We start from the raw sequence: 24,538 nt of genomic DNA on the forward strand, positions 1-24,538 counted from the left end.
CGCGGGTCTCGGGGAGTTGAGAAGGGGGATCCGCCCGCGCCCCTCCCCTCAGCAGCTCCTCGGCCCCGCGCCGCCCCCCGCCGGAATTTCTCTGCAAAAGCCAGATTGCAGCTGGGGTAGGGGTAGGGGCTGGGGCGACGGGAAGGAGCCAGAGGGCCGGAGACTTGAGGGTTCGCCACCCAGGCTTTCTCCCCAGGGTGGGCGAGGCGGGGAGGACGACCACCCTCCTCTTCCCCACCCCTCCAGAAACCCAGGGCTGGGGATGCTTTCCCTGCCTGGAGGAAGAGAGAGAACCGCGCTGGGTTAGTTATCAAGTGATGTCAAGAGGCTGCAAGCGCTTGCCAGTTTCAGCCCTTGCCTGTCGGGGTGTAGATTTATGTTTTAAAAATACCTCTTGCACGCCCCCCTCCCCAGCTTTCTTTGATCTGTTCAAAGGTGGCAGAGGTTAAGTTTGAGTATTTCCTTTATGGGGGTCTTAAAATGTAAGTTAATGTATTTACCCGGAGTGACTCAAAGGGTTGAGTCAGGAAGTCCAAGTTGAGTAAAATCAATAGGTGATTGTGAGGGACCGACTCTATTCCGAGGAACACTGTACTCAGCCCGAGTGTCATCACTTCGAGTTTGTCACTGCCGAGCCTTTCATTTTGAGTTTGCAACTTGGGTTTTTCAGGGAGCTTTTTTTTTTCCCCGAAACCTAATGGCTTCTACAGCAATTAGACATTTTCCTCGCCCGCCCCTTCCCTCCCCTTTCTTTCTGTACAGTAGATTGGACACTAATTCCCTCGCTATTGATAAGGTTGGAGGAGCCCCAGTCTCTCCCCAGCCTCGCCCGCCTGTCCCCGCTCTCCCTCCGCCCCGCCTTGGCTTCCTTTTGATGTAGCAGGGAACTCGTCCTACTAAGAAAAAAAAAAAGAAAAAAGAAAAAAAAAAAAAAAAGAAAGAAAGAAAAAAAAAGAAAAGAAAAAAAAGTAATCTGCCCGGTAACAATCAGCGCGCAGTAGCAGGAGCCTCAGAGCTATTGGCTATGCAAATAGAGGGAGGGGAGAGGGCGCCCCAAACTCTTACACACCCTTTTAAAGTGATATCCCCTCCCCCCACCCCTTCCGCCCCACCCTCACTTAGGGGCTGGCCCCCGGCCTGAGTTAATCGCTAGCACCTCAGGTTTATTCACTCCCCGCCTTCTCTGCGCCACCACCCCCTCCGTTCAGGGAACCATGTGAGCAGCGCTCAGCCCCCCCCCCCCCCCCCCCCCCCCCGTCCACACTTGCTCTCTACACCCCGGTTCGGGCCCCAGTTCTCGGTAAAGGAGGCAACGCCGGACTCTGTGTGGCCAGGTCCCCGACCCACGCCATGCTCATTGCACGTGCCAGCCCGGCCAACACACTGGGATGCTGGGCACACTCCCCTTCCTCCTAAAGCGAAATAACCCTGAAAGTCAAGGTGGGGGTGGTGAGAGGAAGGAGGTGAGGAAACGCCACCATATCCCTTGTGAAAGCAGCCTTTACCCGAGGATGCCTGTGAGCACGTGTCAGAGCCGGCTGCGCGGGCAGCGCCTCCAGCGCAGTCCGGCTCCCGGGTAGAAAGCCTGGTTGGCAAGCGATGCGTGAACCCGAGGGGTCTGCGAGGATGCAGACGAAGCCCCGGGAGTGGAAGTCGGGGGGGCCTCCCAGGAGAGGAAGGGATGGTGTTCGCAAAGGGGAGAAAGGGGGAAGCCAAACCTACTCCCTCCTTCGCCCCCACCCTCCGCACCCCTCCCCCTCCCGGGCTATTTCCTAGAAAGCTGTATCAGTGTGACCACGCTCCGCGCAGACACCTCGGGCGGCTTGTCAGCAGATGCAGGGCCGAGAAAGTGGCTTTTTCCTGCGTGGCCAGTGGCCGCGGAGGAACCGCTGGCAGCCCTGCCTCCGGCCTGCTGCAGCCCCGGGCGCCTCGCCGTGTCTCCCAATGGCGCCTGTAGCGCCCCCAAGAACAAGATGGTTTTTGCTCAGGGTCACATTCTACCACGTCGGAGAAGCCGCCTCCTCCCTTCTATCACCCCCCCCCCTTTCCTCGCCACACATTGTCTGTGTGTGTCTGCTGGGTCGGGGGTGCAGGAAGAACGTTATATAGGTCCCTTTAACTAGGCTTTTGAAACAGCTTTGAAATGATCAGGAACATAAATTCCAGTGACAAAATCTTTATCTCTGGGTCTGCGAGGTCGCAATTTTCTAAAATCGCACTCCTTATTTTCCACTTAAGGGATCTATTTCTACATTTTTGGAGCCCACCCCATCTTCAAGTTATCTCCCCATAATTTCTGGATCTTTAATACATGCATGGGCAGAAATGATAGAATGAGTTCTGAAGAAGCCAGAGTTGGAGGGTCCTTTTTTGGTATGATGCATCTACAGAGTGTGCGAAATTCAAGGGAATAAATAGGAATCGGTGTTTTTTGTGGGTTCCCCTATCCGGGGCCCCTGGCATGCGGGACTGGATGGAGGGAGAGGGCCTCGGAGAGCTGAGGAGGGGTGGAGGGGGGAGCGGGGGACCGCGTTTGATGTTAGGCCGGGCCAGCTGCTGTTCTCCTTAATAACAAGAGGGGAAAGGAGAGAGGGAGGGAGAGATTGAAAGGAGGAGGGGAGGGACACGAGGGGAGGGAAGGGGAGGAGGAACCAGAGAGGGGAGCGCAGCGAGAGGGAGGAGAACTGCCCAGCCAGTTTGCGTCACTGCCTCGCAGAGCAGAAGAAGAGAGCGAGCTGGGGAGAGCGAGACAATTTGGAGGGGAGGGCAGGCAGAGTCAGCAGACCCGCGGCTCTCCTCTTCCCATCTCCCATCCCCTTTCTCTCTTCTTTTGCTCCCTTCTCTGCCCTAACTTTTCTCCGAAAACCCCAATTAGCCAAAGGAAGGAGGCACGGGGAAACTCTTTCCCCTCCCCCCTCCAAAAAACTTTTCCAGTCCGGAGAAAGCAGGGGAGCGAGCGGGCACCCGGCTGGCCATGGAGCTGCTGTGCTGCGAGAGGGACCGTGTGCGCAGGGCCGTTCCCGACGGCAACCTGCTGCACGACGACCGCGTCTTGCAGAACTTGCTCACCATCGAGGAGCGCTACCTTCCCCAGTGCTCCTACTTCAAGTGCGTGCAGAAGGACATCCAGCCCTACATGCGCAGGATGGTGGCCACCTGGATGCTGGAGGTAAGTCTGCAGACAGACGCTCTGTCTGTCCCCACCTGCACTGTCGCCCTCTCCCCACGTAGGGACCCCCAAACTGGGAGAAGATAGCCTCTGCGTCCGCCTCCCTGCTCCTGTGAGTGAGGTTACCCCGCGCCCTTTGGCGAGACGCGTGGCCTTATTTCTATTCCTTGATGGATACAAGAGTGACTGGGGGAGGGGGAGGGGAAAGAGGAGGAAAATGTGGGCGAAGCGAGGCAGTCCCGGGGTGGGGGTGGGGGAGCATCCCGCGCGCGTGTGCCTGCATGTGGCAGCTTCTTCTTCCCACCCCCATTCTGACCTGTCCTTTGCGAAGCCGCGCCTGCTTTCGGTGCAGTTAAGAATGTTGTAGGACTGTGAAATCGGGACCCAGAAGTAAAAAAAAAAAGCAGCCCCCCAAAAGGCCAGAGCAAATTCCTCCTAACCTCAGGTCCCCGCATGTGGTCACGACTCCGCGTTGGCACTTAAGGGGGGAGGAGGGGGGAGGAAGGAGGGAGGGGAGGAATGGGGAATTTAGTAGCCCCGGAAGTCACATAGCAGAAACGTGTGTTTTAGGGGTGCCCAAAAGAACCACTGCTTTACCCTTGCTCCAAAATCTTTACCGAGAGCAAGCCGTGTGCCCACGTATGCACAGCCCTGGACCTGCCGTGGTTTCGCCATGTTGCTTTGCAAAACTCGGGTTGGGAAAGCTGAAAAACATCGCCCGTTCCCCCTCGCACCCCGTTATCGCGGCCACGCCGCTTCTCACAGTGCCCTCGCCCCCAGCCCCCACTTCGCGGTGGTTACTTACAGTTTGGCTTTCCCGTGTCCTCGGTGCGGAGATTGGGTGGGGTAGGAGGGGGAGGAGGTGTGTATAGGGGGGATATTGGGGCACCCCTAAAGGAGAGATCAGAGTCCCCGTGCCGCTCTCCAGCGGCTCCCGGGTCCTCGACTGTCCCTGCTCGTCACCGTGCCCCCCGGTTTCTGCCCTTGTGGGCCGCAGGCGGACACTCCCGCCGCGGCTCTCACCCCTCCAAATTTCCCCTCGGGATCTAAAGCCCCAGGGGTCTAAGAACAGACCTTTCCAGCACCCGAAACCTCCGTTTCGGGAAGCCTGGATCCTCTTTGGGGTTTTCACGCCAAAAGGGCTTTTCTAGAATATTTCCTCGATTTTTAATTATTTTTTGAAACCGTCCCCCCTGGCTCCGGCTCCAGCCGCCGCGGCTGCGGCGCTCTTCCTCCTCTCCGCCCTCCCCCACCCGTCCCCACCGCTCCCCACCCACCCCCCCAATAGCGGCGTCTGGACCGCGGGGACCCCCCGGGACATTTTTTCCAATTGTCGGGAATGATAGAGAAGGGTCTGGGGGTCCGGATGGGACCAAAAAGAAGACCCTTGGAGCTTCCAGAATATTTTTATTGATTTTTTGAAAAGATGACGAAATCCAAAAAAGAGAGTGAGTGAGTTAGAGTGAGCGAAGAAGTGAGTGGCCAAAGGGAGCGGCGTGGAGCTGCGGGCGGTCGCTGCGCAGTTCTTTGCCTCCCCGTTTGGGTCTTTAATTCACCTCTTTTTGTTTGTTTGTTTGTTTGTTTGTTTCTTTTCAGGCTTCTCGGGAATACCCCAGCACGGACGGGCTATTTAGACTTAGCCCAATTTCCTCATCTTTATTCCTATACTCTACTCCCCTCCCCCATCCACAAAAAATTAATTTTTTTTGTAATTTCCATAGGTACCCATCTTTTTTTCATTTTTCTCTCTTTTCCTGATAATATTTTCTGCCCCTCCCGCCGACTCCTTCCCACGTTGTAGGTCTGTGAGGAACAGAAGTGTGAGGAGGAGGTCTTCCCGTTGGCCATGAATTACCTGGACCGTTTCTTGGCTGGAGTCCCAACTCCTAAGACCCACCTTCAGCTTCTGGGTGCTGTCTGCATGTTCCTGGCCTCCAAGCTCAAAGAGACCATTCCTCTGACTGCCGAAAAGTTGTGCATTTACACCGACAACTCCATCAAGCCTCAGGAACTGCTGGTAATGACTGTCCCCTTTCTCCCTCCCTTTTACCAGGTCCCCTTGGAGCTGTGTCCTCACCCTCTCCTGGCCTCTTAGCTTCTACTCATGGTTCTCCGAACAAATTCTTAGGATGCAGAATTACCCACCACTGGAATGTGAATGTTCACACTTATGAGAGATTTTTATTTTAATAAGACATTTTTATGTGTGTGTTCCCATTGTGTGCAGGACACTGTGCTAAGTACTAAGGCAACATCCACGAATAAGATCCTCAGGAAGATTTGCATTGGTGAGGTTCATTAGCAGCTGAGTGTGCGAGTGTGTGTGTGTGTGTGTGTGTGTGTGTGTGTGTGTGAGCGCGTGAGCGCAGGGAATATCATAACACTTTAATAAAATCCCAAATTCTCAATCACTGAATTCTGAGAAAATAGTCTTACTGCCCACATGATAGGACTGTGTTCACATGATAGGACTGTGCTGTGGTGTGTCCCCTAAGAACTTGGGAGTTCAAAGGTAGTACCTTTTATAGCTATAAAGTCTCAAGATATCTGCACATAATAGCTGTTCACTAAATATTAGCTCACTGACTTTTGAACAAAGTCAAAATGTGGTCCTCACTGAAGGAATCTGAGACATGGGTTCCTGCCTCCAATGGGACTGTGACCTCTACAAACACAGGGGTCCTGCCTTTACTGGTTTTCTGCCAGCAAACCTTTCCCCCACCCAATCTAACTCTTTTTCCCTGCAGCTTCACACTTAAAACGTCCACTTTGCAGCAGTGGAATGGTAGAGTGGCCCACCTTCAGCAGTCTGCCCACCTTTCTCTACTGTTTAGAAAAAGGCCCCCTCCTCCCACCGGTTCCCCCTCCTTACTGGCAAGGCCTTCACAAAGTCCACAGGGCTGGCTGGCTGCTAGAACTGAGCTCTTTGTGAGAGGAGGCTTTCCTTTCTGGGGCTGTGCTGCCATCTAGTGGCAGACATGTGCAAGGGTGGGGGAGGAATTGCCGAGAATGTAGAGGGGCCTGAATGACTTCACCTTTGAATTGCTGCCAGATTTCAGCTGCTGCTGGTTTGGTCTGAGAGGCCCAGAAAGGTGCTTTCTTTTGGGAGATCTGCTTCCTTTAATAATGGTACAAGATGAGTGGTTTATACTCAGATTCCCCTGTGAGAAGGAAGGGCTGGAATTTCAAGTCATTGTGGAAGACATGGCTTGTTAGAAATCTACCAGGGATTTTGTTTTATCCCAACACTCTGTAAAAAGCCAAGGCCGACTTTAGAGTTTGTAAAGAAAAAAATTGTTAGAATTAGCAACCAGTCTGTTTTTCTCACGGGAGACCAGGAAAACGCATCTTTCATGTGGTCCATTTGCTTCAACGTGATGGTGGACTAAAGCATTCTTTGACACCACATTTTTTTTTTAGGACCAGCCAGGCTAAAATTACATTTCTCCAAACATGCCTTTTCCACTCCTCTTCTCTTGATCATAAAAGTTGGGGTCTTGAGGAGTCCTTGTATTTTGCAACTGAGGAAGCTGAGCCCCCGGAAAGGAACCAGCCCAGGCCTGCGGCCAGTCAGCCCTGCGGGAGCAGGAGCAGCGTGGGCTCTGGCTGCCGGCCTACCAGATGCCAGGGAGGCGGCATTCCTAGGGAACAGGAGGGCAGGGGACATCACGAGCTGGGTTCCGCCTCCCGTGCTTCTGACCATGACCAATACAGAGGCCCATATGCCCTCCAATGACACGTTTTTAAGGTGTTCTTTTTTGGCTTTTTTCCCTTTGAACACAATTCCCCAAAAGTCTCTCAATAAGGGGAAAAAGCAAGTTCTTTTTACTCGGTGGGCTACTGGTGAAAGGCCCAAAAGAGAGAGGGTTGCGTTATCTCCCTCTTCAGCATTTGTACCAAGAGATTCCGTGACCCTGGACAGGCACTTTCCCCTCACCCTGAACCACCTCCAGGTGCACAGTGAGATTGCTCATGACCATCCTAGTCCTTCAGTCATGATGGCAAAGGCCTGTGAAACATTTGGGTGAAACATGGCGCTCAGCGGCTGGGTGTCACTGCCCCGAGATGTCTGCATTTGTGTCATGGGGAGAGTTTTAACGGCAGAGAGAAAAATGGCACTTTTTGGCACCAACTGCATGCAAGCTAATTGGTTGCCAAGGATTTGCGCCAAAGAACCTTATTTTGAGCTTTATCTGTGTGCATCATTTTTCCGTGAGGATTAAAAAGACTTACCCCAGTGATGGAGACATACACAATAAATTACTTCCAAAGGACCACAATGACCTTGGCAGCATCTTACTGTAGACTCAACTTTCTGAGCGGGTGGGCAGCAGCATTGCACGGAAGTCAGGGCTGGGTGGGGGTGGGGGTGGGAGAACTGGAGAGGAAAAGAAATAGGAAAGTGGAATCTTGGCAACTGCTACGTGGGCTCTCATTATTTTCAGCGTAGCCTGACATTTGAAGCATAAGAAGAGCCGTCAGCCACTTCAAAGCTTTAGGGACACTTTGACAAATGGGCAGCCTTACAATCCAGCAGCGTCCTAATGAGCATCATTAAAACTGTCTGGATCCCAACCCCCCCAATCCCCGCAATACCAGGTCAGCCTGTGGGTTTTATACTCTTCCCTCCCGCCTTCCCCACCAGGAGTGGGAGCTGGTGGTGCTGGGGAAATTGAAGTGGAACCTGGCTGCCGTCACTCCTCATGACTTCATCGAGCCCATCCTGCGCAGGCTGCCCCAGCCCAGCGAGAAGGTGCCTCTGATCCGCAAGCACGCGCAGACCTTCATTGCTCTGTGTGCCACCGGTAGGAGCAGGCAGGGTGGAGGGGGGGGGGGCAGACTGGGCTTGGGGCTGAGGGGAGGAGGGGTGGTCCGGAGTAATCTAGAGTCCAAGGTTTCACTCCTGGGCTGTTTTTTCTTTATGTGAGCTGGCATAGTCTCTCTTTCTCTATTAAACTCATAAATGGTTTATGAGGACAGGTGTGGTAAGGAGAAAATATAGTGCCTATTAAAATATTCTTTATGATGTCTAAAGTGCTCTTTGAAGATTATATATACTATTCTCTGGTTGTGTTTAAATCTCTAATCTTTTGAGGAAAAGGATGGCTTGGAGATAAGCCCAAGAGGAAATTTAGGGGTGGGGGCAAAGGCAGGTGAAAGGAATGCTGTCAAGATAAACACACTGCCGGTCCTGGTAAGTGGTAAGGGCGTCCAGAGGAATTCTTTCTACTGGGGGGCACTTGTTGCCTCCTGGCTGTTCCCTGTGCCAGGTGCGGGAGTGAACCTGGTCCTCTTTCAGCAAGGACTCACTTTCTGAGCACCGGATTCTGACACCCTCCTCCGTGCCTGCGCTGCTGTTTGGACTTCCATCCCTGCTTCAGTAAAGCAATGGCAACTGGCTTTTTCATGTTGAAACCTTTTACCCACCATGTTAATTCCACAGTTGATACATAGTTCTTACTGGCCCATTTGCTTTGCATTTTCCTAATCAACTAAAGGCAGTGTGGTTTGATACTGTCTCATTAAATTGAACCTTGGCCAGGTTCAACTCTTTTTTTTCTTTTTTCTTGGCAATATCCATGGGAGAGAACCTGACCCTTAATCGTGCAGGAATGAGATGTCAGGAATTCATATTTTCACAGAAATGTTAGGTAAAGATCTGACAGGTCTTTTGCCAAGAGTGGAGTTCAGCTCAAGTATGAATTACTTAGGTGGGACTCCAAGAGGTTAACTTTTTCAATAACTTGTTACATGTACAGACTATCCTATAATATGCAATAGTGTATATGATCAGTGTTCACAGTCAAACTGTCAGGCTTTGATACTCACCTTCTGCTGCCTTGGACAGGTGACGAAACCTCTCAGACTCAGCTTCTTCATGTGCAAGGCATGTTTCACTGCCTTTTTGGGGTGATTAGTAAAATGATAGCCAGAAGGAGGATATGCAAGGAAGTACTGGTCAACCAGTACTGGAATGTGTAAGACAATGCACCATGATACTAATTGTGAAAATGCCACCATCTCCAATGTTTACTGTTCCAACTAAGGGGTATGATTGCTTTTCCAGCTGCCCTCATCCGTTCCAGTGGGACTGCTGGGCCAGCCTTCGCTGGCTTGACTAGAGTCTGTGCCACCCACATTTGAGTCCAGGGCTCAGGATTCCTTTCTCGGCTTTTCTTTGGTCCTTCCCTTCCAGGTCCCAGCCAGTCCTCATGGTGTGCATGTGTGCTCTCTGCCCCCTTGTGAGGTAGTTTGCAGCCCTTCCTGCAGAGCCATGGGGCCGCTCATCAGAGCTCCCGTGGAGTGTTGCTGCTGTTAGACAGTAGCTGTTCTTTTGCTTTTTCCCTTCTGCTGTCTGGCTGGGGCTCTAGAGGTCAGGTCTTACTGACTTGTCATTGTGTCTCCCAGGCCTAGCCGTTTCTTTCTTCTCCCTTGTCAGGATTCACTGGGGGCAAGGGGGGGTGTCAACCAGTCTTTTCTCCTTTGGCATTAGGAGGGCTGACCCCGACTTGAAGCTCCCTTGTTGCCCAGCTGTTGATAGCCAGAGTTCTACTTTGACCTTGTCCCTTGACTGACAGATCTTTGGGGGATCTGTTCACTCATTTCCCCTGTCTGATCTCTGATTGGGGTAGGCTGGTGGGTGGAATTACCCGGGCCTGGGCAGAGCCCCAGATTCTGTAAAGACCGTTTTCTAAAATTGGGGTCCCCATCCCCCACTCTTGGCCTTCTTACCCAGATCCTTGGGGTGGCTGCCAACATTGGGGCCAGAGTAGGGAGCCTGGGATTCAGGGAGTGAGGACAGAGGTCTGGGGGAGGCAGAGGAAGTCATGACAATTGCCTTTTGGGAGCCTTGAGCTGGCTTTGGCAAGGGATAGGGACGACAGGAGAAAACACTTCTCACCAAATAATAAGGCTCAGGTATGGAGTGGTCAGAGTAGAGGGAGGTTCTCAGAAGTGTTCTGGGTCTGGGAAGGGTGTTCCTATCTCTTTCCCTGATCTGCCCTTGAGGTGATATGAATGACTGAGTCATAACAGAATCCCCACTGTGTGGAGGTTTATGTTGTCAGAAGGACAATATAAAAGCCAAGGGCTGCTTTTCTTGGAGGAAATGCCATCTAGTTAAATGGGATTCAACAATCTGGAGCCAGGGTGTGACAGATGGGTGAGTGCCTCGGACTGCCTGGTAAGGAGCAGGCGCATGGTAACTGAGAACCACAGGTAGGTGACATGGAGAGAATGGGCTGCTGATGCATCACCCCTCCTTCCCCCCCAGGGCTGGGTCTTCTGCCGCGGAGCTGAGGAAGCACCAGTGGCCAGGGTCTGGAGGCCCACGGGGGTCTGGAGGAGATCTCGGTCACCAGCACTCAGGCCGTGTGGCTCGTTCATGGGGAGCTGGTTGTGAAAGAGCTGGCAGGGCTGTGCTGCTGCGGAGAGTGTGTGTGTGAAAGGGGAAGGGGGGGGGGGCAGCGGGCCGCGAGGGCGGAGCGGAAAGAGGCCTTCCTTCCTTGTTGGCACTGAAGGCGAAGGTGGGTGCAAGACAGAGAGGTGCCCTTCTCTTCCCTGCTCAGCCCAAAATGGCCCTGGGAGAGAGAGCCTCTCACTAATTTCTCTGAGTTGTCCTGGTCAGACGGGTCATGGGGGTGAGGGAAAGGCCTTCCTGCCTACTAGGGCCCAGTATTCCTTCCCTAGAGCTCTGAGCTTGTGGAAGCAGAACTGAGCCTCACCCCCACCCCCAGTTATGGCTCTAACGGTGGAGTCCCCCAGGTCTGCACACCAAGCAAGGAGACCATTTGAGATGGGGATTGCACTCCTTGTTGGGAGATTCTTGATGCATGAAATCATGCTCAACAGATGGCTCCAGTTAGTCTAGAAGAGCCAATGGAATTTGAGTTTGAAGCTGATGTAGTTGGGGGCGGGGTGCTTAGCCTCCACCCATGACACCCCACATCTGCCAGCTGTTTTTGCCGGGGAGCCCGATGTCAAGGTGCTCCGCTGAGCTCTCTGTGAAGCACAGGAGAGCCCCTCTCTGGGTCCTGTTCCCAAGGACTGAGCCCGTGATGACGATAACCATGTGCTCTCGCAGTCCTCCTAACTTGACCGAAAGGACTGTCCATCTCCAGGTCCAATGATAGGAAGGCAGTGGAGGCCCAGAGATGGTCGATGGCTTGGCCCCCAATCCAGAAAGGGAGGTTTGCCTTCCTGGTTGCCAGGAAGGAAGAATGGAAACCACCTTTCCAGCCGTGAGCCTAGCTGCCTCTACAGCTGAAAGGTCATGGGGCTGAGGGGAAGTGGTGAGTGGAACCCGTAAGAAGAACCCAGAATCTTGGTTCTGTAAGTGCGACCTGTGGGGACAGGCAGGGTGACTTGGGCCATCTCACTTCCTATCTGGCTGTCAGATGAATGAGGAGCAGGCTGCTTGACATTGTCCAGCCGCTCACACCCTCCTGCTGCCCACCTAGGCCTGGGGAGTTAAACGGGCATTAGCATGTCATGGCAGCCCTGCCCCACAGGGATGGGGTGTGCCGAACCGATTCTGAGGGTGGGTGTTAGGTGAGGTGTGAGCACCTTGGGTTTTGGCCTTTTCAACTTTCCTCTGACTGTGGGCTGAAGGAGGGGGTAGGGGAAAGAGACAAGAAAATGCCTGATGGGGTCCACTGTTTCTCTTCAGCTACCGAACAAGTGGCTCTCGCCCCCTAGTGGTGATCAGAAGCAAAGCAGTCACTCTTGTACTTCAAGGCTTTGGCCACTGGAGCCAAAACCATCCTGCTAATAAATTTACCTGCAAGGCCACGGAATCTGTGGTTTTAAATCAACTCACAAAAATTAGGGGATATTTCCAAATGAATATGAAATGTTAAAAAAAAAAGAAAGCATTTGATTTTTTTTTATTAAACAAGAACATCAGAAAAGCAAACTATAAGTCAAAGAAAATTGATTATGCAAATGAGATGCAAAACCAACTTTTATTTCATTGGTGAAAATGCACGATACAAAAGGCTGAAAGTACTGGACTATCTGCACGGTCTCTGATCCCCTAATTTTTGTGGGCAGTATATTTAGCTCATAACTCTTTCTTCAGTGAAATCTTATCAAGAAGTACGAATACCAACCTGACAAATAAGAGCACATCTCACTGCCCTTGCGAGGTGAAGGATTCCAGTGAGGCTCCAGCAGGTCTGGGGTGTCCTTGGGTGGTTAGGCAGCTTGTGCCAGTCATACCACTCACTGGTGCCACGGCTAGGACTAGTACCCATCTCTTTGACCCTTGAACCAGGGCTCACTCTTCTGGGCTTTTCTTCTACTTATGTATTCCTTAGTGAGGTGTGGGAGATGAACTTGAGGAGTATTCACCTTCTGGTATCAGTTATAAGATCCAGACTCCATAGTCTTGATCTTAAACCCAGGCCCAGCATTAGACATTAGACGTTAGACAAGTCACTTAACCTCTCAAGGTTTCATTGAGTCACCAGTACAAGGAAATGTTTTGAGGTAGTTGAGTTTTACATTGTCGTTAATACTTCCCCACCCCCTACCACACGGCCGAGCAGGCAGATGGCATCAGAGCTGTCGGTTCACCTGTGGAGCTGGAGTCCCCTCGGGTGTGCCCCTTGCCAGGAGGGGGAGGTTGTGCCAGAGGCTTCTAGTGTGTGAGCATTATCCTTGGCTCTGGGTGGAGCACAGAGGAATGGATACGCACCACACTGAGAGGGGAGGGGCCACCTTCCATCTTTCATTTATTGTATGTGTGGGACCCCTCTCAGTTCCCCTGTGCGGCCTCAGTTCCTCCCACTCCTGACAGACCAGCAGGAGGTGTTAGGGACTTGATGAGGTCATTTCTGGAATACATGCACAGGTGATAGTAAAGGATTCCCCAGGTAGCCCGGAGCCCTCGTTCTCCCCAGCGTTGGCATGCTCGGCCTGCTCTCACTCCGCGTCTGCTTGCAGTCGGGTCCAGGGATGCGGGAACCTTTCCTTCACTCCTGCTAAAGGCCTCCGGCAGTCAGAACTGCCTGTCATATCCACAGGAGGTTGCAGCGGTAAGGACAGTGGTGGTGATGACAGTGATGGGGGTGGTGGTGACGGCTGACACATTGCTCATCATGAACCAGGCTCCACGCTTTTATGTGCATTATTTTAGTTAGTCTTCAGAACAACTCTATGAGGTGGGTATAAAACTGTTACCCTTATTTTCAGGTGAGAAAAGAGGCTCAGAGAGGTCAGGTGACTTGCCCCTCTTGGCACAACTGTAGGTGGTAGGACATCAGCCTCCATGCATTCCACCATCCAAGTCTTAGAGTTTCTTGACTCTATTGTCCAAATCCTACCCATCTTCTTGGAAAGTCCTCCTAAGTGTCTCCAATGCTTCTGTCCCCTTATATACCTCCTTTTCTTGAGAAGTTTCTTTAGAAGGTTCCCATGTGTACACCTAGTCATTTGGGATGCACCATGTTGTACCATGTACTCTTCAGCATTTTGGGGAACCATCCCCGATGACTGGAATGGGAAGGAGCACATTGTAATAACTCAGTCTGAATGGACCACTGGCCAGGTAATTGCTTCTCATTCTGCTACAGATGAAGTAGGGGGTCTCAGGAAGTCACAAACATCGCTCCTCCCCAGGTGGGCACTGAGGGTAGAGATAGAAGAACGTCACCCTGAGTGTGCCTTCTGCACCAAGGTACAACTTTCTGGAATTCTTGGCCAAGAGACTTAAAAGATTTCTGAGAAATTTTTACTTGGTTTTTATTTAAATAATACTAAAAGAATTTACAAAATTTTCTTCCTTCCACCTAATGCTAGTGACAATTTATATACACTTTCTATGTATGCTCCTAGTTCATCCTTATGCATATATATACTATGTATATGTGTGTGTGTGTGTGTGTGTGTTGTAATATTAGTACCCAGAATGTTTTTCTATGCCCCCCCTACCCAAGAGGATATTGTGAGCATTTCTTCAGAAATGGCTGAAGGGGTAGAACTTTACATGGGTGAGCATGGATCCTTAGAGCTAGTCCAAGGACACGACCCTGCAGATGTTTCCTTCTCCTGTCTCTCTCTGTGCTGTTCCCCCTCCCAGCAGGGGGCGTCCCTGTGGTGGTGGTGGGCAGCCCCTGGTGCCTAGCAGAGGGAGCTGCCTTGTGACTGCAGGTGGATGAAAGCCAGGCTACAGTCTGTTGTCTCTTCCTTGCTTTTTTCCTTGGGAGTTGTTTGTATTCCAGATATTTGAGTAAAAGCTAGCCTGAGGTCTTAAAACTTTTAAACCTTGAAGGAAGAAATACATTTTATAACAGGGCTCAGGAGACAGACGTACATCAAACTGATACAAAAGTTTATCAAAATGGTGTTTACTCTTCCCACATGCACTACTTCCTGATACTTTGTCCTCTTATGTTCCATTAAACAGCAACCAAATGTGCTGGTAATGCCCCACTAATGAATTTCATGACCCATTAATGAGTTGCAACTGGAAGATAGAAAAATGCTGATCTTAATTTCACACCCTCCCCCCATCCCGTACTAGACAAATGAGATTCCAGGGATAGAGGGAGGAAGTGACTTATTAAGGTCCCATACTCTGAACCTGACATTTTAGTGCTAACATTGCCTCCTGTCTGACTAGGAGGAGCTGGCCAGCTGCTCCCTCCAGCCTGTAGAGGACACTGGTCTGCTGCTGTAGAGGGTGGCGGTGGGCAGTGGCCAGCCTGACCAGCAGCTCCTCGCTGTGGGAGTCCTCTACCCAGTCTGAGCTGTCAGGAGGCATCCATGCTTGTGCACATAGTACTCCCGATTCCGGGGGGCAGGGGACAGTGTCCCCAGGACTCCCCACAGTGTTTTCCTAGCAAAACAAGAAGGAAATACAGTCCTGGGGAACTCTAGTGCCTGATGCACCCAGGACCACCTAGATATAACTCCTGGCTTCCAGAAGTTAGTTAATTTGCTAAAAATAAAAGTTGGTTTTACATGCAGAGGGACAAACAAAATTAGACATGTATGAGGTGAGCTTCTCGATCTGCAGCCTGAGTTGGGGAAGAGGAGGCAGGGCTATCCCCCTGCCCTTCCCTGGCAGATGCTCCCGGCCAGCCCTCTGTGGGCCCAGGGCCATGGACTGGCTCTTCTTTGCATTGTGAATGTCCCAGGGGGAAGCTAATGAGGTAACTGGGCAGAGAAACACTCCTGTGACCCCATGTGGACGAGACCTACAGCAGAGCAGCAGGCAGGGAGGCTGGCTGTGTGAGCGTCCATGGGGATGAAGAGGGCACTGGAGGAGCTGGTGGCCAGCAGGCTTTGGGCAGAACAACATAATATATGTCCCTCAAAAGGGAGGAGTGGTGAGTGGGCTAAGGAAAGAAAGCCAAGGAGAAAGAAACGCCGCTGGCCTGCCGCGTTCGAGGGATTCGGCTGAGGCGGGAGGGAAGTATGTGCGTGGTTCGGTGGTCCAGCAGCGTTTCCAAGAGCAGCACTGACTTGGTGCTGGCCGGTAGGTTACTGCTGGAAATGCTTCCCCAGACAAGGTTCTAATCGGGCATTGTGTAGGAGGAAGGGGAAATACTAGGTCAAACTGTTTCTGAAGGTTCAACCTAATGTTTTACGTTGCAAGTTGAAATGCAACCCATGTCTTCCGCCACACGCGCCACCTCCCACTTCTACACACAGCAGGTTCACTGGAGTGATGCTGACCCCAGAGATAGGACACTGGGGAAGATTTGCCGCACTCCAGGGACTGTTCCTAGGATGAGTGAGGAAACGAACCTCTTTAACTTACCAACACAGGACAGGGATGGCGCAGTTTAGATGCTCAGAAGTCTCGGTTTTCTCCCCTACGACACTAGGGTAATAACTGTTGTACCTTCTGTGGCTGATATATGGTCTCTCTCCCATGATGGACAGAGCCGTGGTGAGTGATCTTGGCCGCCCAGCCTCTTTGGAGGAGGGCTCGGAGGAAACCAGGGTTTCCAGGCCCCGCAGCGGACCCTCTCCTACATGTGCTTCTGGAGGTGCAAGGGGAGGGGGCTGGGCCCTGCAGATCCACTCCCGTTTCATACTTCTCTGGCAAGCATTTTTTGTTTTTTTCTGGCAAGGTGTTAGGATCTTCAGGCCGTAAAAACTAAACCAATTCATCCCTGTGATTAGGGTGCAGTGGTTGATAACAGATGCTTGGATAAATTCCTATGCACTCCTAAAGTCCTGAGGGTCTTTGAAGTCAGGGATTGTGTGAAACTGGCCGCCATCACACCACCCCCTCCACTGCTGCTTCTCTTACTTCATTTCCTTTTTTAAAATAAAATTGTCTTTGTCTTTTGGGTCATATTAGTTCCTGACGCCTGTCCAGAGAATATGGCAAGCTCATGCCAGGATGTTGTTACTCTTCACTGTATTTGACCTGCTTGTACTTGTCTCTTCTTCCATCTAAGGCTCTTTCTTTGTTTCACTTGGGTGGCACATGGGTTATCTTATCTGCACTGGTCTCAGACTTCCTTGCTGTGCTCATGCCATCACCCCCAGAGGAGACTGTGTCAGGAGAGAGTGCGTCTGTAGGGTCGGGGTCCCCGGTGCAGCTGACCCACCCCCGTTTTACTTCTGAGTATCTTCTGGTTGGGGAGCTGCTGGGGCCCGGGTCTTCCTGTGCCCTGATCTTCTGCCTCTCGTTTTGCAGACTTTAAGTTCGCCATGTACCCACCATCGATGATTGCGACCGGCAGTGTGGGAGCCGCCATCTGTGGGCTGCAGCAGGATGAGGACGTGAGCTCGCTCACTGGCGATGCCCTGGTGGAGCTGCTGGCCAAGATCACCAACACTGACGTGGTAGGTGCCGGCCACCTTCCTGGTCGAGGCCAGATGTCTCTTTTCCTAGCTCAGGGAAGGAGACAGTTGTTTTCTTTTTTCTTTTTTTTTTTTTTAAGTGAGAAGAGGGGAGATAGACAGACTCCCGCATGTGCACAGACTGAGATCCACCCACCAACCCCTGTGTGGGGCTGATGCTCAGTCAGCTGAACCGCTGGCTACGGGAGGGGAAGAGAGGGAGAGAAGGGGGAGGGGAAGAGAAGCAGACGGGCTCTTCTCCTCTGTGCCCTGACCGTGGCTTGAACCCAGGACATCCACACGCCAGGCCAATGCTCTATCTACTGAGCCAACCAGCCAGGGCCAAGAGAGTTGGTTGGATGATGATGTGTCAGAGGTTATTTTTGTTGTCATTGGTTTCTGTTTTCTAAGATCTACATCCAAGGAAGTAAAAATCCAGAGATGAGACCTCCTCTGAAGGGTTCAAAAGCCCCTGGGCCATAAACTAGAGAAAAGAACTTAGCAGACAGATGCAGCAGGGCGAGGAGGCTGGTTACTGATTTTCCTTTGTGGCCCGGGCTTCCCAACGGGCTGAATCGTCGCTTCATTTCCATTTATGTACACGTTAGACCATCTCTCTTCTACAGTGTCTGCTCACTGTAGGGCCTGCAGGCACAGAGGGAAGGGACACCCGGAGCAAGGACCCGCTGTCCTGGAGGGAATGGACATACAAGAGGCCCCCACCATGAGAATGGTGTTGGCCTAGGCAAACCTCTCCATCCTGCCTGCCTGTCACTTCCCTAATGTTCAATGTGGTCATGTATTTAAAAGCACTTTGAAAAAAATAAAGTGCCCTACACATTGAAGGAACTATTATTAGATATAGATTTTTCCATGCTGAGTGCCCTGTGGAAGGCCCGGAGGCTGTAATTCTGGTTGTCAGCATTGGAAGCTCCTTACAAGAAGAAAGGTTTTGGGACAGACCAGGGTCAAGCGAGGCTCTTATTCAGCTGGTAGGAAATTACAGTCCTTAGAAGGTCCACCCCGGAGTTCTGAGAGGTCAGGGAGGTGCAGAGGGCTGAGGTGGCCCCCCGGGAGTGGAGAGGTGGCGGTGGCATATCTGGGACAAGGACCTGGGAGCTCTGACGTGGGTCTGGGGACTTTTGTACTCCACCCTGGCTGCAGTTCGGGGATCTTTTTGTTTGAAGCAGGCCTTTGGTTTAAAGGCAACTCAAGAGCCGGGTGTCAGCTCTGAGGCCCTTGTGAGTCACCACGGAGAGGCTCAGGAATGCAGGGGAACTTGATGATGGCCCCTCTGGGTGTTCCAGGGGGGCTCTGAATGTCATGCGTGGGAATGTATTGAGTTAAGAGGTAATGGCGGTTGACAGGCCTGTGGCCCGTGCCTCCAGCAGGGTAGCTGAGCAGAAGGGGAAACCTGAGCGAGACTCAGGCTGCCGCTGGCCGGCGCTCTCACCTACCCAGCTCTAGTTGCCTTGTCATTATGACCATCTCCAGGAAGTGACGCGGGGAGGCGTTGAAGGGGATGAGAGAACCGACAGGGTCCTCTGAAACAGTTCTTAGAGAAGCTTTTAAGATGCCGGCTCCAAAATGTAGGCTTCTGAAACATGATTCCCAAAATATAGATGGAAATAACCCCTCTGTTGCAGCTTCAGGTGAAGGTTTTTTGAACTCTCAGAGACAAATCTTGGAGAGAATTTAGCATTTCTAGAAATGATTTGCTTCCTCCCTTTTCTGAGTATCTCCTATTTAGGCTGCCTTGCAACAAAGACTCCCAGCCAGCATAAGACAAGCCCTTCCTCCACTCCCAGAGACAAAACGTCAGTGACGAATTTGAACCCCGAGGCATTATAACCCCTGGCAGATACTTACATTCTCCAATTGACTGATTACCCCACCTGGTGGGCCTCCAGCCTTCTCCTGTCTCTTTGTCGCCCTTGATTGGTTTCAGATGAACAGAGACCTCTCCTCACGGACCACAGAGGCTCTTGGGCCTCGCTCTTCAACACCACAAACCAGTCTCTCCTTTCATAATGGAGAAACTTGCCCTTTTCAGATACAATGTAGCCAGTCCATTCAAATCAGTTGTCAGATTAGGTTCAATGGATGCAGACCCCCTCAGAGTTCTATAAATCCCAGCTATTGAAGGGGAGATACCTGGACATGCCTCCTTCTCACTAGTGGGCCTGAGGTGAAACATTTCCATATTAGAAACCAAGCATGAACATAGTTAAATCTAAAATTTATACCATTTTCCTATATAACCAATTGAGCAGCACCGGGCCAGGCTACCTGTGTGTGCCTGATTTTCAAGTGCTAAGTCTCCTCCCACCCACCGGCCTGTGTTTTCTGAAGAGCTGATGCTCAGAGTAAAGGAAAATGTAAGGACTAGAATGCATTAGATTTTGGAGGGAGGTGAGTTCTACTCCCTGAGCTCTGTTTACCGCTTTGTGAGTTAAAGTGGTGCATTTCCTTCATGGCCTTACCCCCCATTCACTTCTGAAATTAGTTAGTGAAGACCCACTTGTGGCAGACCCATTGCATGAGTGAGGCATGGACCCAAGGCACCATGGTAGATGTTGAGGGGTTGGGTAGGGCATGAAAAATAAAAGATAAGGCTCCTGCCTTCAAGGAACTTAGAACAGTATGGAGAATCAAGACTAAAGTTTATAAAATCCCCTTGCAAATGCAGATCACAAGCAAATGAACGGTCAGGAACTAAAAAACACAGAAGGAAATCAACTCACAGGAAGGTGCTCACCAGGCCTCATGCAAAATGCAGGCCTCCCAGCAGAATATGCTTGATGGAGATTGTCCTAGGAGTGGAGAACCAAATGTGCTCTGTCCATACAATGGAATATTAGTCAACCGTAGAGAGAAATGAAGTTCTGACACAATGCTACACCATCAATGAGTCTTGAAAACATGGAAAACATGCTGAGTGAAGTAAGCCAGACACAAAAAGACAAATAGGTTATCGTTCCACTTAATGCAAGGTGGAAGAGAGGTTACCAGGGCCCAGGGAGCGGAAGGAACGGAGAGGTACTGTGTCATGGGTACGGTGTTTCATTCTGAGCTGACGGAAACGTTCCAGAGACGGACACTGGTGACAGTGGCTCGACTGAATGTACTTCATACCACTGTGCGCTAAAAAACTGACAGAGATGGTAAATTTTATGATACCCATATCGTCACATAAAACATACATGCACACATACACATGTGTACAGTGTCCTCGGGCCACTCTAAAATGCCCATAGGTTTGTACTGAGCTCTCCCACAGGGATGTCATGTACACAGGACAGCATCGTGTACTCCCCCCCCCCACCACCACCAGGCACTGAATGGGAACTGGAGGAGCCAGCGTCTAGCCCTGGAGTCCCTGCAGCTCTGTGCCTGCCCCGTGCACCTTGTTATTTGTGGTCTCTTTAGGCTTCCAGTGTTCGCTATGCAGGGATTGTCAGGGATCAAACTGTTGAAAAGGGGGTCCCCTTGATTGGTTTGAGACAGCCGGACAAGCTCTGGCTCCCTGGCCCGCGGCAAAAAGCTTTGATAGGAGGGACCCATGCGGCTCTGAGAAAGTTGGTCTTTGTTGCTCCCTCTGGTTGCCAAAATAAACCGGAACGCTTCATTCCAAACAGAGAGCTGAGTGAGAAGCCTGACAGTTTTACAGGGAATAAAAGTCTCAGAGGGTGGTATATTTTAAGTACTTTTTCCTTCCACTCACAAGTGTTGCTAAAAACAGACACCAGCCAGAGAGGCAGTTCTGGCTTTTGGGGGAACCTCTACGGGGCTTCCGTTGCCAAGGGTAAGTTTGAGGGGAGGGATCGGCTGTCCTGGTTCCCCGTGAACCTTTCCCCGCTTCCCCAGGCAGAGTCGGGGTTCCTCTTCCGTCCCCCGGGCACTCTGCTCGTGCCTTGTGCCAGCGTTTATCTCACTGTTCACTTGTCTATAGAACCTCTTGAACAAGACCCAGCTTTTACTCGGCTCTTTCTCCAGAGCCCCTGGCAGTCGCTGGGGAATGATGCTGGAGACAGGAGGAAGGAGGAAGGAAGGAATGAACAGAGGACAAAGGGTGGGCACATAGGGGTCGAGTGTGTTTCTAAACCTTTGGTCTCTCTGGGTCTTTTCAACGGCTATATATTTCATTTTCTCTTTAAACAATTTATTTTTTGATTTGAGAGAGAGAGAGAGAGAGAGACAGAAAAATCAATCTATTCCTGTATGTGCCCTGACCGGGGATTGAACCAGCAACCTCTGCATATCAGAATGATGCTCTAACTAAGTAACCGAGCTGTCCAGCCAGGGCAGCTATATAGTTCTTACCGTTAATTATATGTCAGGGTCCTCAGAAGGTCTTACCTGACTTTATCTTAGAGCAAATCACTTCATTTTCATATGACAGTTTTTGTAAATCACTAATGAGAACGTAGACTTGAGACTGGTGGGCCACGCAGATGCTGTGTAGTTATTGAAAGCTATTTAACATCACAAGCACAGGTTTCAGTCATCTGGTCATTGTATTTATCTTTCTCCACCTAGTTTACATCAAAACTGTCACATTCTAAAATATCGCCCAGAGAAAGCTCTGAGATGTCCCTTCCTTAGGGTCATCCTGGTACGTTATAATCCTGATTGTTAGTGAGCTATTAAAAGAGTCAGCAGTGAAGTGAAAGGGGTCTAAGGGGGTCTATTTTGACATGTGTTCCTAGGGTCCCTAGCACATCCTCCTTAGCTAAAAGCACCAACACCTCGCAGTGCACCTTATCCTAAAGGCCAGTCTTGCTGCGACTGTCTGTTGTGGACTTTACAGGGCCTGTGGTCAAGAACCTTGCAAAGAGTTGCTGGACAGGAAGCTGGGGGTGGGAGGTGAGGGGGCAATAGAATTGGAGTCTGATGCTTCCCTCTCTTGCCTTATTTTTTCTATGGGCCTCATTTGGTATGCAAGGAAATAAGCCAAACAGCCTGTGAAGAAAGGAAGAATGAGATAGTTTCCTAAGTTGTCTCTGCCTGAGTTGGCTGCGGGTCTGGGGCTCATTCAGCCCTTTGTCCCCCTGTTGAGTGCAGTGCGTGTGTGGTGACAATGGAGTGATGCAGTTACACTGAGGGCTAATGGTAGGAGTTTCGTTGGCCCATTCATGGAGGCAGAGGAGGGTGCAGGGCGCAGAGCCCGAGCCAGCAAGCGGAGGAAGTCGGAGGCCTGTGGAAGGAGCTGGAGATCACAAACACGGGCTGTCAGGGCTCCGGGGCTGGGGGCATGGGCAGTGAGGGGGCCTATCATCATCGGAGCTGGAGGCTTGCCCGACCTCCAGCGCTGTGGAGTGCCACCTGTCCAAGCTGACAGATGAGCATTATGGCTCTCCTTTTAATCAGCTTAATTTGGGGCATCTTAACACAATGGCTGGTGCTTTTGAAGGCTGACGGAAAGCAGGGTCTTAGAGCTGTTACACTTTACATGCATGTAGCATCTTTCCATCGGGGGTGCTGTCAGTTCTCTCCAGACACGGGCTAGGTCTCCTTTTCTTGGAGAGTCTCGGGCCTTCGTGTCTTTACTTGGGGCCGAGAAGAAAAAGAGGCACACGAAAAGGAATTCTGAAGCTGGAGGCTGGCCTTTATAAGGCCAGTCTTAGTTTTTAACTAGTAACTGGGAGAACAAGCTGGCTTCAGTTTCTAGCTGTAAAATGGGGGCATGTGGCTGTTTAATCTTAAAAAGCCCCTTTGGGCCCCCAAAGTCTCAGGTTCTGTAATTATCTGTGCATGTCCTCTTATAATTCTGCCCTTTGGGAATACTTGATCCCACGCTTCTGAGCTTTGCTTTCTTTCTCCGTTGGACTCGTCCGCTGGCCTCCGCTTCTATTTCTTTCTCTCAGCTTGACCTCCTAGCGCAAACAGCTGTGCCAGGTGGCAGGTAGGGCTCCTCTCTCTCCCAGGTCCCTGCCTGCCCCACTCCAGTCCTAGGCACCATCCTGCGCTGTGGCCGAGGAGCTGCGAGCTCCTCGGGCAGGAAGGGGACTGGGCAGTTGGCACACTGGTTGCAGGTAATAGCACCACCATGCCTCTTTCTTCACTTTCCAGCGGTTCCCAGAAAATTCGCATGCTCCCTGGCAGTCTGCAGCGGGATTGAAATACACCAGGGTGTCAGTAGGCAGGGAGCAAGCTCTGTCTCAAGCTGGGGGTGCTGACCTCTGTCTTCCACCATCAGAGGGTAGGACGTTTGACATCGTTTTTACAAGATAGGCTTTTGCCCTTTAGCTTTCCATCTAGCTAAGAGTGAGATTCATGCAGTTGAAACTCAAGCCGATAACGTCCAAGTTGTGAAGAAGTGGAGCCTATGAGAGGGTGAGGCAGAGACCCCTAACGTCTTTCCAGGAAGGGGGACATGACTGGCCCCAGGAATGTTAGCTTCCTGCTCTGTCATGGATGAATCTAGACGAGACAAGGGAGTGGCATTTCAGGGTGCCTCATTTCTGGGTAACTGCTTTAGTCATCGTTTTCTCTTCAGGTAAGGGGGTCAAAGACTGAGAGCTGGCCAGAGTCAGTAATGATTTTGATTGAGACTAAAAATGGGCTAAAAGAAGCAGAGAGTGTGTGTCTTGTATGAAATCCCAACTTATTTCATTCAGAAAAAACTGTGCACATGCTGTCCGTCCCAGCTTGAGAAGGAAAACCAATAGAGTTGGCTTCATTAGCCATCTCTGCAGGACCTTCCAAAGGAAGTCAAGACTAGTTTTGTCTCATCATGTCATATTTTGGTTTATATAACTACTCACAAAAATTAGAGGATATCTCAAAATGAATATGAAGCGATAAAAAAAGAAGCATTTGCTTTTCGTTTTATTAAACAAGAACATCAGAAAAGCCAATGACAAGTCAAAGAAAGTTATTCAATTATGCAAATGAGATGCAAAACCAAAACCAACTTTTATTTCATTGGTGAAAATGCACTATACAAAAGGCTAAAAAGTACAGGAGTATCTGCATATTCCCTGATCTCCAAATTTTTGTGAGCAGTGTATGTTAACCTCCACATTAACTTCAACTTTTAGATTTTTTTTCTTTTCCAAGTGAGAGGAGAGGAGATAGACAGGCTCCCACCTGTGCCTGGACTGGGATCCACCCAGCATCCTTCATCTGGGGCTGAAGCTGTGCCTATCTGGGGCCATGCTTGCAACCCAGCTATTTTTAGCACCTGAAGCAGAGGCTCCACTGAGCTATCCTCAGTGCCCAGAGCCAATATACTTGAACCAATCGAACCATGGCTGTGAGAAGGGGAGAGATGGGGGGAGTAGATGGTCACTTCTCCTGTGTGCCCTGACTGGGAATCAAACCCAGGACATTCACATGCCGGGCTGATGCTCTACCATGGAGCCAACTTTCCAGGGGCCAGATTTTTTTTTTTAAGATTGTAAGGCCCTAAGGTTTTCAGATGTCTCCTACTAAAATGCCAGTGCCCTTAGAAACATGATGCCTTTTGTGCCTTCACCACCTAGACCTTTTGACAAGTGACGAGCGACTTAGGAGCCCCAGCACTGCTGTGTGTCTTTGTTGGGGGAAGGGCACAGGGCAGAT

At 51.0% G+C, this 24,538-nt stretch overlaps 1 protein-coding gene across 1 annotated transcript in view; it reads left to right on the forward strand.

Annotated features, from left to right (window-relative positions):
- The first annotated feature begins 2,693 nt into the window (after positions 1–2,693).
- CCND2 (cyclin D2) overlaps positions 2,694–24,538 on the forward strand; it is a 28,990-nt gene continuing 7,145 nt past the window's right edge. Inside the window, exons 1-4 of the mRNA XM_066368609.1 lie at positions 2,694–3,169; positions 4,971–5,186; positions 7,815–7,974; positions 16,827–16,975. Coding sequence (XP_066224706.1) covers positions 2,975–3,169; positions 4,971–5,186; positions 7,815–7,974; positions 16,827–16,975 — 720 coding nt within the window. The 5' untranslated portion in view covers positions 2,694–2,974. The remainder of the gene's footprint in view (positions 3,170–4,970; positions 5,187–7,814; positions 7,975–16,826; positions 16,976–24,538) is intronic.

Source organism: Saccopteryx leptura, chromosome 2 (assembly GCF_036850995.1).
Source record: "Saccopteryx leptura isolate mSacLep1 chromosome 2, mSacLep1_pri_phased_curated, whole genome shotgun sequence".
Lineage (NCBI taxonomy): Eukaryota > Metazoa > Chordata > Mammalia > Chiroptera > Emballonuridae > Saccopteryx > Saccopteryx leptura.